This window comes from Rhinolophus sinicus, linkage group LG05 (assembly GCF_036562045.2).
Source record: "Rhinolophus sinicus isolate RSC01 linkage group LG05, ASM3656204v1, whole genome shotgun sequence".
NCBI classification, from domain to species: Eukaryota; Metazoa; Chordata; class Mammalia; order Chiroptera; family Rhinolophidae; genus Rhinolophus; species Rhinolophus sinicus.
Genome location: NC_133755.1, coordinates 178,902,849 through 178,920,514, shown reverse-complemented (window position 1 = coordinate 178,920,514; position 17,666 = coordinate 178,902,849). Strand labels below are relative to the sequence as shown.

Genomic DNA, 17,666 nt, shown 5'->3' with positions numbered 1-17,666 from the left:
CAAGTAGCATCCTTCTTAGAAAACTGTGGTCCCACAAGGAAACAGACATGTACAGTAGTTACTGTAAACTTAATAACAAATAAAAGACAAATGAACCCACTGCTGGGAGCTGAGGGAGGGACGTCCGCTCTGCCTGTTGAGGGGGGAAGGGAAACCAGGCTCTTGAATAGCACAGGTAACGACCTTTGATACCTGACGCAGGTTTTAAAGGTGAGTGGGGCTTTCTCATGGAGGTACCTGGTCTCAGGCAAAGGCAGGTGTGGAGGCCTGAGGATGCACAAGGGCGTAGAGGTCACAGGAGTTTTGGTTTCGCTATTGCGTAGGGCAGGTACTGACGTTTGGAAAGGCTGGCTAGGAAAACATCGTGAGGGGCCATGGTAAAGAATTGCAGTGATGAAAGGCAATTTGTGTGGTTATTTTTAGCACCAAACAGTTCGAATTCTAGGACTGTCATTTTTGATAATGGCAAGTATTCTAATTTAAAATATTTCTATACAAAAACAATAGATATCTATTTTGTAGAAAAGTGCAAATGAAACTTTTCATAAAAATGGAACCAATACTTTAATTTTATTAAAAACCCCTTGCCAGGTGCTCTTCTAGGCTCCCGTCCAGGGACCCTGGATGTCACGTCATCCCTGCCCGATGAAAAGCGCTGCTGTAGGTGATTGAAAGCTAGGGCTGTTTTCTTTTTTTTAAGTAGGTTGTCCATGTGTTTTTAGAAGATAATTCTTTGAGCAATTTGGAAGTTTCTTGCTTGGTAGGAGGGGAGAAGAGGCTTTTGGGTGCTGAAGAGGGTCTGAGGCTGTATCAGGGCCATGGACAGAGGTGGGAGAAGAAACTGAAACGTTTCTGAAGCCTCCTGAGATTCAGTGAAGGGTCGGATGGCGCAGCCGAGAGGAGACAAACCGTGGCTCATGCTTTCTGGTTGGGGAACCACGATTCTGCAAATCACACCAGGTAACAGCTAGAGTGCCCAAAGGGGAAGAAGGCTTCTGATAAACTAGCACAGTGTGAGTAGAGCTGGAAGTCACAGGCTCTGGATGGTGAATGAGCTGCACCTCTGAACTAGTTTTCCTTTAATGAAGTGCTGTTTGCTTCATCCACACTGTTTTGAAGGGGTTTCTAAGGCATTCCCTGGGTCCTTGGTTCCCATGACATGTGTGTGCTGTGACACCCGACACCCGAAGTCATCTCTAATCTGAGATGTTGGGGAGGTTTGGGGATTCGCTGTCTAGCCGTGCTGAGCGGGCCTGCTGACCTCGGGCAGAACCTCCCGCTTCCCCCACCCCTCCAACCCCCGTCCTGCAGCCCCAGAGAGTGAGTAGATGCACCTGGGAAGAATACAGACCTGTGGGACTATGCAGCTAGGTCATTTCAAAAATTGGAACTCAAACAGCTTTCAAGATAAAAGGCCATTCCCAGTGTATATTCTTATCCCCACTCTTTGGGTTTATTCTTCGCTATTCTAGAATACTGGGATGCTTCCCTTGTGACATACGTTTTAGGGTATATATGAACCCACGTCAGAGTCACTGTTGGACTTTGAAGCTCTCGGAGGAGGATTGCTGTGGTTATGTTGTATGCTTTTCTCGCATGTTACCAGAGTGTTAAGCACACACTGAGATTGCCATCAGTATGAATTTTACTGATGGAGAGAATCGGGATGGCTTCCTAATAGTCCTCAGTGCCCTTACGACTGCCACCCTGCTTCTCTGCCACCATTCTCCCTTCCCCCGACAAACCCGGCTCCTTAGGCAGACCAGATTTACGTAAGTTTAGAAAGTTAGATCTTTCCTATAAAATTATGAATACATTTCTTTATTTTTTCTATTGATTACTGATCAGTAACTTTTTCTCTTCTATATTTCTTTAAATTGAGTGTTCCTTTTATAGAGGTGGTGAGGAATGTATGCTGGCCTGTGCTTCTGTAGTGTTCAAAAAGCAAGATTTTTTATTCTCTGGGCCAAGGCAGTGGCAGAAGGCAGCGTGGACATTACTGTAAGCCGTGGCACAGGCTGCGACGCTCCTATGCATTTGCAATATCGTTAAAATGAGCGTGCCTGATCCACCAGTTTCTCGGTTATTGGCTCAATCAATGGGACCATGTCTGTCACAGACAACCCTGTTCTGGGTCAAAGGTGGGGGTGGGGAATAGAGACAAAACCAATGGTTGTGTAAACCCTGCCCTCTGGAGCTTAGAATCTGACTTAACTGTGTGAAGCCACTACGGAGATGTGTGCTGCAGTGTGATACAGACATCGAGCTTGCAGGGACCTCAGAGTAGGAGAGAGGGGCCTCCCGAGCTGGGCGGTGACGCTGAGCAGGACAGACATGGGTCTAGGCAGGCCTTTTTGTTGCGCACTCATGAGGGGGAAGACTGCCATGGCCGCAGGGTCCTGGAATCCCTGTGAAGGGCGTTTCAGCCAGAGTGACACGAATGCTACTTTTTGAAGCATGCGCAATTCACAGTATCACCAGCCTGGACGCAGAGCAGACAGTCGTTTTACCCTTTTCCCCTCAGCGGGGTGGCATCGCTGTACATTTCTAACTAATCACAGTGTCACTAAAGAGAAATAACTCTTGTCGTATTTTAATAAGTGCTAGAGAGTTTATGAACCTCTATTACCACTAAAGACTTTTTGAAATCAATACTGGGAAGGATCAGATTTATTAAGAGTGTGTGTTTTGTCTTATCATTTGGTGCAGGCCGAATAGTGTACTTAAAACACTAATGTTTGTAAGAGAATGCCTCATGGTAGCAGTGAAGATTGGAAATATTATACTACAGATGTATAACAGACTAATATATTGGCGATTGAAATTAAATCAGGTAAAGGATGTGGGCGTGGGGAGGGTCAGGTCACGGTTTTCTTGCTGTATTCGCTAAAGGACGCCATTCCTCTCTCTGTGTGTTCATTTCTAGAACAGGTTTGTCTAGCACTTAGGACATTGAAAATGAGAAGATTTTTAAATTATTTTTTAAATAGCAAGAAAGGCATCACTTCTGTAAAAGTAAGTAAGAAATTCTCTTGATCCTAAGGTCATGACACGGATTACCACTTCTTGGTATAACATCCAATTTTAGGCTACGTGCTAACCCTTAAAAATGAGATTTACTTTTGCTTATTGATAATTGCTGTACCCGAACATGCTTGCTGAATGCCAGTGCTATAAAACATTAATGGAAATTTCCATGAAACCGTTAGTGCTGATTGAATGAGGGAAATGGGGTGGTGAGTCTGACGCTGAAGCAGTCAGGGATTGTTGGCCACGGTCCCTAATTACCAGCCTGTGTTCAAGTGCCACTTTTTAGCAGGCGTGGAATCAATCCCCTGCAGTCTTTAGTAAAATCCACCTTCCAAGTCAAGGTTATTATCATGTGGTTGAGGGGAAAGTGCATGCTTCCTAAGCAGACAAACTCATACTCAAATCTCTGCCCGCCCCTGTGGCTTTCTTTGGGATGCCACTCAACCTCTCTAAGCTCGTGTTTTGTTCATAGCATAGCTGCAATCATGCCTAGTATCTTTTGCAGAAGAATAAGCACCCACGTAAGCAAGTCTGCCATTGAAATGAAATCCTGGGATCCATTGTGAATCCCTTTCAATACCATTTTACAGCCACATGCTACAAAAACAGTTTTGATTTTAGAGATGCTCTGGTTTTTAAGTGCATTGGCCACCTTGAAAATTTTATGCACTAGACTGGGCCCTACAATTGTTTACTGTGTCCATCCCTCATTTTCCTGTAGTCCATACTTATCTCTTGAATAATAATAAAAAACTGATTCACTGAAAGAAATATGACCCCAGTAAACTTTAGTCAAATTAAGTGCTTTCCATCATGGTTTATGTTCCGTAATATTATTGAATATTTTATTATAAAGGACCTGGTTGGGTTTGAAACAATTTTTAAAAGGAATTATACTTCAGCTATTTCCAAAAATTGAGTGAGGTTTAACTTGGCAGTAATGTCTAAGAATCCACACTTCTAAAAGCGGGAAAGTGGCCACTAAGGAAGCAGGAGCACTGAGCGCTCATAGGTGTGAGTGTCTGGGAGTCACAAGCTCTAAATATGTTGACGGCCAATAAGAATGGCTGACACGCATTGAACATTCACCGTGTGTGCGACACTGCTGGCTGCTTCACCCACGTGGCTCTGAGATCCTCACCACGGCCTCTGCCAGCTCATAACTCAGGTATATAAGGAAGTTAGGTATGTAACGCGCCATCTCCATTTGGCAGAGGAGGAAACAGGCTTGGAGGGTCTTCGGCAAATTGAGTTGCCGAAGGTGACAGGGCAAGCTGGGGATGGACCGAGATGCCCACCTCCTGAGCTATAAAGGTTTTATTCAGAGGAAATGGTACCCAGTCATCTGTAGTACCTATAATTTCCTCCTTCTAAATTTGAGATGTGGACGTTCACTCAGCTTTTCGAGGAGCAGTGACGTTCCTGGCACCCACCTTAAATACACCCTGCCGGCGCCCATTTCTGGGAAGAATAAGCACCTGGATTCACCTGGTTGACTTTGAACATGGTTATTTATTTAGAACTAATCCTTAAATTGTGCTTCATGCTACAGTTTGGTCTTGGCATGGGCTGTTTGGTTATTACTTTCAAAATGAATAATGAAAAAGTAAATTGGCAACAGCGACAACAAAAGACCAGGGAGAGGCATTAGCTGTAGTCAGCATTTTTTTCCCTCACCAGATGAAATTATTGTGCGGATGCATTAATTAAAAGCCCTAGCACAAAAATTGAGAATTAAGTTACAACTTTTAAGGGTAGAGTCTCCTTAGGGATTGCTAAATATGTTTTAAAAGTGCATACACTGGATGGATGGTTATATAATTGGAAGTGTTTATAATACAGCATTTCCTCAGTTGCTGTGCAGGAGTTTAGACTCTAGCTTGGTAAAAGCATGGAATAGTGTAGCTGGATTCAGCGGGTGTAATAACCCCTTGGATAAGGACCAAATGAGACTTCATGTGCCATAACTGTACCCTTTACAGTAGTTCTACTTGTACATTTTCAATTTTTTTCTACTTAACATTTAGTTATCCATGGCCCTATAGGAAAAATTTAAAGGACTCTTCTTTGTTTTTCTTTTATGTATCATACTAGTCATTTTTGTGATCTTAGATAATATTATCATTATTGATTTCAAATATGCCCACATTTTGAAGAAGTTGTGAAGTTAGTTGGTGTGTACGTTCGGCTGGTGGAAAGACGGTCTGAGTACGTGGTAATCAGGGCTACCTTCTGTTTTATATACACTTTGCCCTCACGCAGCCATTCCTGCTAACTTTCCCATCATCTAAAATATGGGAGGATCTACTGACCTGGCAAACAGACTGAGTCTTTACTCAGATCAAGGAACCGCACTGGCTGTGTGGGCGCATGAAACAGGGAGCGGTGTTACGTATGAGGAGGTGGTAACTATAGACAAGGTAGGACAAGCAGATAACGGATATGAGGCTGCGTTTTTATCAGAAATGGGCGTTAGGCTGGAGTGGACACGATCCTTACCCTTTTCATGACCTGAAGCCAAGTGTCAGGCAGACAGGCGCTCCCGGGAGCATTCACTGGATGGATTTCGTGTGGAACCGCCTTAAGTTAATTCAATATGCATTGTTCAGACTGGAACTAATGGATAGTTTCAGATTCGTGTGAGGAAAAACGGGTTGTGTAAAGATGAGCTGGTACTGATTTTGTCATTTGGTCCGTATGTGTTGTGCATCTGGCTCACGAGGCATATATATTCTAGCAAATGTAGTCAAGCACAGGCTGAAAGACCACCACCCAGACATTTCATAGCAAGAATTCTACTTCAGCCTCAGGTGTACTCTACAGTGGTCAGGCATCTACACCATCCATGAAGGGGTCTCCCTGATAAGACAAGTGTCCATCTGACACCCTACAAAATCGTTATAACATTGTCGATTATATTCCCCAAACTGTATTTCATATCCGCACGACTATGTTGTGACCACTAATTTGTACTTTTAATCCCCTCACCTCCCTATCCCCACCCTCCTCCCTTCTAGCAACCACCAGGTTTTTTTCCCTTTATCTCTGAGACTATTTCTGTTTTGTTTGCTCATTTATTGTGTTCTTTAAATTCCACATAGAAGTGAGATTATATGGTATTTGTCTTTCTCTGACTTATTTCACTTAGTGTAGTATTCTCTAGGTCCATCCATGTTGTTACAAATGGTAAGATTTCATTCTTTTTATGGCCAAGTAATATCCATTGTATACATGTACCATAGTTTCTTTATCCAATTGTCTATTCATGAGCATTTTGGTTGTTTCTGTATCTTGGCTATTGTGAATAGCACTGCAGTCAACATAGGGGTGCATATATGTAGACTGTAGATGCCTGACCACTGTGGTGTATACACCTGAAGCTGAAGTAGAATAATATTGTGCGTCAACTATAAAATACTTGTGTGTATATATATATTAATGGGATGTGGAGTACAGCATAGGGAATACAGTCAGTGAAATTGTAACAGCATATACGATGTCGGAGGGGTACTAGACGGGGGAGTTATCACTTTGTGAGGGGTATAAAGGTCTAACTATTATTGATGTGTACACCTGAAACTAGAAATGAAAGGAATTCTGGCACATGTTAGGGCAGAAGATCCTGTGTGCCTCAGCTCCCGGTCACAGGCTCAGGTCAGGTTCACAAACTCCGGATGTGGGTGTCTTCCATAGTGAGCTCATAGGCGTCCAACAAGACTGAGGTACACTCTCGGAGACTAGAGGAAGGGGGAAGGTGAGGGAACACGGCTGATAAATGGAGCTAGTGGGGCAGACACTAGCCTTGGTATTTACGTGTAAGAGCAGGGCTGTGGTCAGATGGAGGCAGGAGTGTGGGAGCTGCAAACACCAGGTGCGGGCTGGGCAGCGTGGGAGCCGTTGGCTGAAGGCTGTGAAGGACGCTTCATGCCAGGGACTCAGCCTCCATATCAGATGCTGCTTCGCTGGTGTTGGGACAAGTCGGCTGTTTAAAGGTGACAAGACTAAGCTAGATACTTTCCTACTCTTAGACGTAATTAGTTAGGAAGATGTCTTATCCTTATGGGGAAATCAAAGGACGAATTCCTAATGTGTGCCGTTCCAAGCGGACCTTGAATGTATGGGTCCGATTTCAAAGGTCGTGATGGCAGTGGAGCTGGAACAGGGAATGGGCGACTGTTGTCCAGCCACACACACAAGACTCGCTCTGCTGGGCATGTGGAGGGAGAAATGGGAGTGAAGCCCTGTTGTACCTCTCACACTCCACAGTCCCCAAGTCCCCAGCCATGTCTGCCCTGTCTCTCAGAGCCTCAGATTCCAGCCTTCCCCCAGCCCTTCTCTCAAGCCAACACTGTTTTGTATTAGTACCCTAAGCAGCAAGCTATGATACTTCTCGGTGTGATGGACAGATCTCCTTAGCATCATTATTTGCATGCCTGTTGACGAGGGAGGAAGAGAGCGGACCAGACACTTCAGTGTTAATCATTTTCTTCTGTGCTGTCCACTTTGGCAGCTTAAGTGATTTAAATTGCTTAAAATTAAAAAGAAAAAAAAAAACAGAATGAAAACGAGAGGAGTCTTTTCTCACTAGCTCCTAACTACATTTCAAACTTTCAATGGGCTGCTGTGTGGGGAGAGCGCAGAGAGGAACATGTCCACACAGAAAGTTCTGGTGGGTACCTGGTTCTGCTTCACACCCTCACAGGTGACAAATGTAACTTTGTATCAACTGTGTCCCTACTGTTTGACAGTCTATTAATCCTGAACAATTATTTAGGTATAAAATATGTCTAATCTCACTGTCTCCCTACCACTAGAAAATAAATTACCCAAGCAGTTAAAGTCTTGATTGTCTGTGACAACAAGTGATGAAAACTTCTGAGGTCAATGAAAAGTTTTCATCAGAATCAGAATGGTTTTTCATAAGGATCCATTTGTCTTATTAAAACAATGTCTTTGAGCCTTAAACTTAGTATTAAAAAAAGAAAGAAAGAAAAAGAAAGAAAAAATGAAAACCACTGATTATGCTGCTTTTCAGAAAGTTAAAGCAAATAATATATTTTCTTTTTAAATAGGGGCTTTACTTGGTATGGTGGATATTGTTATTTATATTTTAGATAGTTTTCGGACCAAGAACAGAGAATACGGGAAGAGAGGAGACGTGACTAAGGATTGTGGTAACCCAATGAGGCAGGAGAGAAAACTAAAGATAATGGTAAAATTATAATGCTAGGGAAAGGGAGAAACCCTCTGGATGCTTTGAATGGACAGTGACTCATACTCTAAAAGGATTCTGAACACTGTGCTTTTAACCTCTATCAAGAAAAAAAATGAAAGAACTTCAGTATGAGACGAATATACTTTACTCTGTAAAATCATTACATCAGTAGATCAACCTTCCTGGCTCATTGTATAGTAATTATATTGGTTTGTCAGTGGTTTGGGGTGGAGGAGAGAGTTTAATTGTCAGCAGGCTCTTCGGGAATGTCTGATAAAGTTGAGTTTATAAACATTAGCTGCTTAGCTTACTGTAGATCAGGCCCACACAGTGGGCTGAATCCTTACTCCAATTGTTCACCCTTTTTTTCTTTTGTAGAAATACAGTTTCATAAACTGTTCCATAAAAGGAAGGCTTCTGAGGTCAGATAAAGTTTGGGATGTGCTACACTCTGTACTTCTGGTCTTAAGAGTCCATAAGTCCGGCAGTGAGAGGACTTGGTTTAACTTAGCATCACCTATGATTAAAGAATCCCCCCTGCTTTGACTAAACAATCCCCGATATTTTGACTAAAGAATCCTGATGTTTTGGTTCGATACCTTTGAACAGCTTGCAAACCACTGCCATGTTCTGAAAGTACTTGATTAGTCTATAAATAGGACTGCGGAAACTACCAAATCCCTCACAGAATAAGGGAAAAGAGGAGACTTCACTAATGATTATGTTAACCAGACAAAGTGGGAGAGAAAAACTGAGATAAATAAACTATGGTTTTATTGAAAAAAAAGTCATTTTAGCATTTAGAGGTGAGTACAATAATAGCTGCAACTTAATTACAAATGATTCAACAACAAAAAATGTGTTTGTGTGTAGTATATGTGACAGGGTACACTAAACTGTGCAAAACGTTCACAATTGGTGGATTACAGTGAAGGATATAATTTGAACAATTTTTGAAATATTTCTCTAGTTTGAAAACTATTATCATAGACACAGACAATAGTTTAGTGGTTACCAGAGGGTAAGGGGGTGGGGGGTGGGAGATGAGGGTAAGGGGGATCAAATATATGGTGATGGAAGGAGAACTGACTCTGGGTGGTGAACACACACTGGGATTTATAGATGATGTAACACAGAATTGTACACCTGGAATCTATGTAATTTTACTAACAATTGTCACCCCAATAAATTATTTTTAAAAAAGAGAAAACTATTATTCTAAAACAAACAGGGACATCTATAAACACAAACACAAGTCGCTTTGCTTGTTTTGGGTGGGAGGGGTTGCCATATAGAAGACTGGATTAGGAGAGGGAAAGGAGTTTAAGACCCAAGCTGAAGTAAAAGGGGTGAGATTCATGTCAGTCTCTAGTTACGGACCTAGAGACGAGGTTTTCAGGTCATTTGCAGAATCACCTCGCTGTTGCCTTAGGAGTTGTGGCCGCATGTTGGAGAGGCCGCACCTCAGACCTCAGTCCGGCCGATGGGGGCATTGCCCGTAAGAACATCGGGCGCTGTGCGTTCTTACTGCTGTCCTGTACACGCTGGTCTCAGGGTGGCGTAGAGACGCTTGCCAACTCTCAGTAGTGCCGTGGAGCCACACAAGTTTGACGCCCTCCTGGAAACAGGAGCTCAAGATTTACCTGAAGCCTCCACTGCTTGACCAAGTAGAGCCAACAGCTTGAAATGTGCCATAGCCAGGACTGGCCTGACCTTGGTCTTCCTTAGATGGCTATTAATCAATCCCAGCTAGCGGCTGGCTCTGGGAAGCGCCAAGTCACCCCGTGTGCTTAGGGGCCACGGTGTTGGCATGCAGTATTTCCCACTCACTTCTAAGGCCTTTAGTGAAGGCTGTATTATTACACAGAGGTGGAGGGGTCCCCAGTCTTCACATTCTGCCTAGAGGTATCATTAGTTGAAACAATATTGCAGACGTTGCAATTGCCCTAAGGGTGGGGGCGGGGGGGGACAGAGAGAGAGAGAGAGAGAGAGAGAGAGAGAGAGACCAGTTTCCTGCAGTTTCTGAGATGCCTTGTTTACAATCATAAAACTGTTGCTATATGTTCTTTCAGCAATGCTACTGTCTTTGCAGGCTTGACTCCCCTTTGTCAGATTTCCCTCCTCCCATTCCTTTTCTTCCTCCTTTTATATTGTTTAACCTTTATGGTTGGTTTTCAAAATGGTGAAATCGGATTTGTTCATATTGCTGATAAAGGCTGTAACAATAAAGAGTCCTAGCTCTGTCACTAAGCTCATCATAGTGCACGTTAAAATGGTCAGTTCTTGTGATCTTCTGATGTTGTCAGTTATCATGGCATTTCTAGGACCTCAATATATGTTTCTATCAGTTGCTTTTATGATATACATAAAACCTTAAGAATATATTTTGTGTAATTATTATATTGCTAACAATATTATATTTGTAGACTTGAATATCTTGTACATTAAGGCACTAAAGTTACAAAGAAGAGTCAGAAAACCACCATTTCTTATCACTACAAAGTTATATCTATATTTCCCTTTTCACCCTGAAAGCCAGACATCCGTCTCTGGAGGCGAAGGATTATAAAGTATATTGCCAACAGATGACAAAAAAATATGAAAGCCAGTATCTTTATCGTGCTCTACATTTTGCAAAGTACTGTCACCTACTATTAGTACAATGGCTAAACAAGTGACAATTCTGTGTCTACAGAGGGTCTTTTTGTAAATTGGTAAAACGAATGGAGCTGCATAAGACCTTAGCATCTCTTTTTTCTCATTTTTTCTGCATTTGGGAGGTTCAAGGTTTACATTCGTAACGATCAAAGATCATCTTGATGATAATACTAAACTTTTAAACACAATTTTATGCCATGACCTTATGTAACTCCCATTCGGCACAACGTGAGATAGGGATTCAAAGAAGTATTTAGTCCTTTTAGAAATTTAGGAAGTCGGTTATGTTACTGGTAAGTACTGCTGCATAAAGTTCGTTCTTTGGAGACATGGAAGTGTGAAACCACTTAGAAAGTTTCTCCTGATTTATGGAATAATATCATCCCTATGTGGGGACATTTGACAGAAATGATCAGAGGTAGTTAATTTTTTTTTTTTCAGTTTTGTCCAGCTTTTACTCTTGAAAACGTGTTGTCTGAATGGCCCTTGTCTGGGTAGAGAAACCAGAATGAAATGCAAAGCACCCATTTCCGTGCATGTGTCTGTCCACGCTTGTCTTCCTTTAGTGTGACTGTGTGTTGCAAAGTCTTCACTGGAAACCCAGCGAATTGTGATGTCATGAAAAATGGGCTGGTAGGCCCCGATGGATAAGATGTACAGAGGAGAAATCCGGAGCCTTCACAACTGTGTACAGAAGCATGAAATAGAATTCAGGAGCACTGGTTTCTAAATTTCCAATAGTCTCTACATCTCCCATCCTTTTAAAAAAATTCAGCCGCAAAGGGTGCGTTTAGTTTCCCTGTGTTGCAAACACACTTGGCCAGCTCTCTTGGCAGCAGGTCACTTAGTCGGCTGAGGAAGTCACAGGGCTGTTGGCAAGAAGAAAAGCTTTTCACTCTTTGGAGCATGAAGCTGGATTTTCTAAATTAAATGGTTGTATCCTTGTTGGAATCTTTAGCCCATCAATATTTCAAAATGCTCCTGAGGAGTCAGTTCTAAAGTTTGTCTCTGTTGGACTCAGCACTGACTGGCGACTTCCTCTGCTTCGTTTTCCCCCAGCAGGTAGACCCGCCTACAACAGCTTTTATGTCTACTGCAAAGACCCCTGTCAACAAGTGCAACCAGGAAAACTCAGGGTGCGGTGCGGTACCTGCCAACAAACCACGCTCACCTTGGCCCAGGTAAGTTTGTGTGTTGGCAGAGACTGCCCAGAAAAATGAACGCATATTTCTAGGGTTGCCTTTGGAGTTTCTAATCAGATGTCACTGTGTTTATCACATGGTTAATGGTATCGGAAGTTCCATTTTAAAATACGCTACTTTGTAAAAGTTCAGTAGTTCACTGCCATTGCCCCCATTGCTTCATAGTTCAGGCCTATTGAAAGGAAGATGGACTGCTTTTCAAACAAAAAGAGGTTCAGCTTGGGAGGGTGCCTTCCAAGAGCTTTCTAAGATACCGGAAAGTCTTCCTACCTTGGTCTGTGGTGGGAACATGTTTGTCTACACATGTCAGTACTCACTGGGCTGTTCACTGAACACGGTGCACTGGCGGCTGCTAAATGTTCCGCCTCGATAAAATGGTGGGAAGGGAAGTTGTGGGTCACTGAACAGTATGCCTGTGCAACAGGACCAGCAAGCTGCCGGCTGCTGCGGCCTCCGCTTGTTTCTGTACAGTCCACAGGGGAAGGATGTGTTTTAGAAAGATTTTTAAGTGTTTTGGAAACAGAAGAAGAAGAAGGTTGTGCGACCCGTGAGCACTCTGAGTGTCAATTCCAGTTCCGTAATAAAGTTTTATTGGCACATGGCCCCACCCATTTCCGTCCATGCTGTCTGCGTGCAAGCACCAGGTTGAGACATTGTGACACTGGGTGGCCTGCAGAACGTGACATACGACACGTTACTCTTTGGCCCTTGAGCGAGAAGGCTTGATGATTCTGGTGTGAAGCACGGACCCAGCCAGCCCGAGTGTGATGGTTGTGTAGGACGTGGTACATCTGCTGAGGGTGTGAACGTGCGCGTGGGGTCACGGAGGGCACTCTGGCCATCTCTGCGGAGAGAACACAACCCAGGTGGCACAGGAGGATGAAGCGCTTTGGGGACCAGGGGCTGACGTGGAGACAAGGCCCCCCCCCCCCCATTAGCACAGCAGGCCCCAGTGGTGGCTAGAGAAGTTAGATTTCATCCTGCAGACAGTGGGGAGACAATGCAAAATGGTAAAAATGGAGGTGAGGCATGAAATGATGTTTGGAACTGTTTATGAGTGCTGTGGAATTTTGTCATTGGACTGAAGGTGGTGGCAGATTGAAGGCAGAGAGGTTAGTTAATCAACCATTTACACGTTGAAAGGGCCTGCATTGGGGTGGTGGCCCAGAGAATGGACATAATGGCTCACGAGTCTGTAGGATGCACCCAGTACAGGGGAGCTCATGCATCCTCACCTCAAGCCTGGGGAAAACGCTGCAGTGACTCAAAACCTGTAATTCCATGTTTCACTGTGGTACAACATTTTGGCTACACAGACAAGCCCACGTAGGAGGAAAAATCCGTGAATGACACCAACGTGTGTCCTTACGCACCGCAGTGGAGCTTTCCCTGAGGTGTCCCCGGGCCCTGCGGCTGCTGGGAGACATGTCGTCCCAGGAAACTTTCCTTCCACCTGATTCTCTCCTCTACCCCCAGCCTTCCCAGGGCAGTAACCAGCAACCCGTAACCTCTTCTGCCCCACACCTCAGGCAGTTGGTGGATGTGGGCTACTTATGTTAACGCCTGACTGTCCGTGATGGAAAGAATAATAGACAATTATTATGGAACTCCAAGCTTAGTTCTTGTCATGGGTTATCTCATTTAATTATTTCCGAACACTCTGAGCTAAGTACCATTAGCAACTCTGTTTTAGATTGGAGAAAAAAAGAGGCTTAAAGAGATTAAAAGAAACAAGAGCTCGTAATGGTAGGGTAAGGATTCCTACTGGGCTGTGTGATCTACATTTGTAAGCTCTGTGCTTTTCCTCCGTTCACCACACACATGCATTTACTCTAAGGCCCACATACTGAAATAGCCCCAGTGATCAGACAGGTGATTTAAAAACTGAATCAGGTATGTGCACTGGGGGCTGGTGAGGACCATGGGAGGTGGGAGGGCCCACGGCCCACAGACAGGAGGCAGCTCCTGCCAGGTGTTAGCAAATGGGGGGGGGGACATAGGGGGCTTGGTGTGCCTGATCTTTTATTTAATAAACAGAAACCATAAATGTGGAATTTTCTGTGAAATTTCTCATTTAAAAACATGTTCCATCAGGGAAAAGTAGAAAAGAGACAGAACAAGGAAAACAAGCAGAGTGTGGTCGGGGTTGCGTGGCACATGCCTCTCAGGTGCTGAGAAGAGCCTGGCGTGCAGCCAGCTCAGTGAAAGTGAGGTGTCCCCGTGAGGCACACGGTGTGAGTTTCAGAAGACGACTGGGAGCTGGGCTGCCTGGGGTGCATCCCACTTCATTCTGCCTACCTGTGTGACCTTGGGGACATCGGTTAACCAGGACACGGTATCTATTTCTTGTTTGTTCTGAAGCTTACTCAGAAATGAAGAATACTTAGAATGATAGCTGGACCAAAATTACTTAGAAATCTTAAGTGCTCTATTATTATTGTTATGTTATTATTATTTTCACATATACTTACACACACACACACACACACACACACACACACACACACACGCACACTGAAGTCTACTTCACGAATCAATCCCGGCTTTGGCTGACTCTATTCAGAAAAGTGGAAGCCCCACCCCCGGCTCGGTCATCAAGAGCTATGTGCTGACGTCACCTCACCTTGCTCACCAGGACCAGCCCCAAATCAGATGCCCACTCCCACGGCCACCCCAGACTTTATCGGCTCCCAGAACTGCTCCACGTTTGATTATTAAATTCAGACTTTTATTCCTTCCTCCATTACTCCCCCTCTTAAGTTTTTCTAGAGCTAGCTCTCCTTTCCCCTCATCATTTTCTCCCCTGACAGGTCAAAATTTCATGTCCATTATTACAGATATCATCAAATTTCTGTTCCACATTCGGTGCAATTGCCCATTTGTCTACATTGCAAGAGTCTGTAAGCCTCATAAGATCAGATCACTTGTCAGTTGGGGTCCCTGGTATATTTTCAACACTTCACACAGTGTCTTGCCCATATTAGGGCACAGAACTAATAATGTTGAATGAACGTCCTCTGTCCTTGAACTTTCCCACAGATCCACATGCTTTAGTGATTCTACTTGGCATTTTGTGGTCATACTCGTCAGAGTAATTATGATTGTTTTGCAAAATGTATTTATTTTCTCCCTTATGTGTATATTCTAGTACTTGTATTTTTCTCTAATTCTCATGACAGACCTGCGAAGTAGGTGTTAACATCCAGTGTTTTTAATGAAGAGACTCCATGAGGTTAAGTAATGAGTCCAAATTTCACACTTAACAAACATTGGCACCAGGAGTGAAAAGTCCTCTGTGTTTCCGGGAAGCCGTGGCCTTTTCTAGGATAGATTTCTTGTTCTGCAAGTCTGGTAATCAATGTCCTGGTATCTCACTAAACCCCTTACTTAAATTATCATTCAAAAATGCTCTTGGAAAAATATGCTTAAGGATTTAAGGAAAAGGACGATCTTAGCTGTGACGTAAAGATTCCTTGATTCAAATTTTCAGTACAGTTACTGCTGTGTTTCCCCAAAAATAAAACCTGGTCTTACATTAATTTTTGCTCCAAAAGACACATTAGGGCTTATGTTTAGGGGATGTCATCCTGAAAAATCATGCGAGGGCTTATTTTCCGGTTAGGGCTTATTTTCGGGGCAACACGGTCGATGGAGCATAACTGGCACCTGGCGATTGAGCACAGCAGGCATTTCAATGTTGTGTTAATACCAACAAATACACACTCAACAGAAGCTTTAAACGATGTCACTGTGGAGCTGGTGACCTGTCACGTTGCCGAATAATCTGCAACTCAGACTTGGCACTGATGGAGCAGGTGCCGAACCTGCCGATAGGAAAGATTTCTATGTAGAGAGTAGTCAAGTATTCGCTTTCATTTTCCTGAAATTTATAAAGATCTGCAACTTACACAGTTTTCTCTGGTCAGGAGCAATGGTTAAAAAAAAAAAAAAGGAAAGAAATTGGTTCTTGTGTGGCTGACTAGTTATGGTGGAACTGTGTGTGGTTTGTCTGAACTTCTGCATGGAGCTTTTTATATACAAAGAGAAAAATTGGAACCTACTTAGCCACCTGGCTTATTTTTTTAATGTTGTTTTATTTTTTTCTGGTCTGGAGAAATCAGTGTGCAACAAGCCCCATGCCTTTCATGAGTCTTGATAGTAACCTTCTAATTTTTTTTTCTTGTTTTGGAGGATTTATTCATAATTCCAACATTTCCTCTGCACTATTTAAGATTTGCATGCAGTACTAATGAGCGGTCACTCATGCATAATGCACTGAGGTTTAACTGTTTCAATGTTTCCTACTTAATATGATCCCCATAAGAAATTGTCGAGGAAGATGGATAAACGTTCCTGTCGTGGGGTTAAGGATGGGGAAACTGACGTCTGAAGTTTTGGCCTGGCCTTGAGGGCATGTTGCAAATCCTCCTGGGCATCAGGTTTTCTTCTGTCTTCAAATCGCATTATCTTCTTTATTCCATGCTGACCTCAACTAGGGTTTCCACTAATCAAATAGCCGGTAGGAATATGAAAGGTCACTGGAAAACAGGGAACAATGGCTGATTGAAAAAACATGGCAAGCATCCCATTTTCTATTGCCTGTTCAGAGCCCGTCCACTTAAGATCACACAGAAATGACACAGGGTGGGACACAGAAGTGAAGATGGTTCTGCTCATGCATATACGATTCTGACTCTGTTCTTGAACAATAAAATGGATAATTTAAAACAACCGGTGCCATCACTGTTTCCCTCATTAGTGTGGAACGTCAGATGATGACTAAGTCACATCCTCAGCTTATTTTCCCGCTTAACAGAAGAGGAGACAGAAAAAGGAAGGTTTCCCAAGATATGTAGACCATACACTGTTTTTAGAAAAACTAGAAATTAAAGAAGGAATTTGTATTAAAAAAAGAAACACTACCAAGAGACTTAATGATGCTTGTCCTCTCCCTTCCCCCTTGCATCCTGCCAAACTCAAGGTTAGAATGTCACAAGGTATGTTTCCTTCTACTGTCTGTCCGAGTATTAAATTATAAGCATGTGGGGTGAAGAGTGAGCCTTCCAGTGAGGAAGCAAGATCAACAGTCAGATGCAACTTTTAGCGCAAGCTCTCGGAGATTTCCCAGCACCGATTTATACAAACACAAGACTCCCAGAGACGGTGTGATTGTTAACAATTTTTCCGGGGCTGAGGAAGTTTCGTTAGAATATGATGCTTATTGACACAGAGGAGTCTGTCCCTGGGGATCATTCTAGAGGACTCTTCCTCCTCACCCCTGCAGGCGTCTACTCACTCATCTAACAGAGCTCTCTCCTGCGTGGTGGATGAGCCCCAGTCCCATCTGACAGCCATGCCGCCGTTGTCGACATTCTCGGTGGATGGGGCCTCCTGTAGAATAAAAATCTTCTGTTATAGGAAGAAACAGCCTAGTTTTTCTGACAGGACATAGGCTTAAAACACAGTAGGGATGAGTAAAATATTTATTTATTCTCATAATAATAGAAGCTACCTAGATGGATTAGGAGATGTGGTGACACATAGCGTCAGTGGTGCGTCGT

At 43.4% G+C, this 17,666-nt stretch overlaps 1 protein-coding gene across 4 annotated transcripts in view; it reads left to right on the top strand.

The window, feature by feature from the left end:
* Positions 1-17,666, top strand: part of PRKN (parkin RBR E3 ubiquitin protein ligase) — a 1,115,215-nt gene that overhangs the window by 422,434 nt on the left and 675,115 nt on the right. For 3 of the 4 annotated variants that reach the window (XM_074333793.1, XM_074333790.1, XM_074333792.1), the window contains one exon: positions 11,963-12,084. In XM_074333793.1, coding sequence (XP_074189894.1) covers positions 11,963-12,084 — 122 coding nt within the window. The remainder of the gene's footprint in view (positions 1-11,962; positions 12,085-17,666) is intronic. The other variant, XM_074333791.1, reaches the window with a different exon arrangement.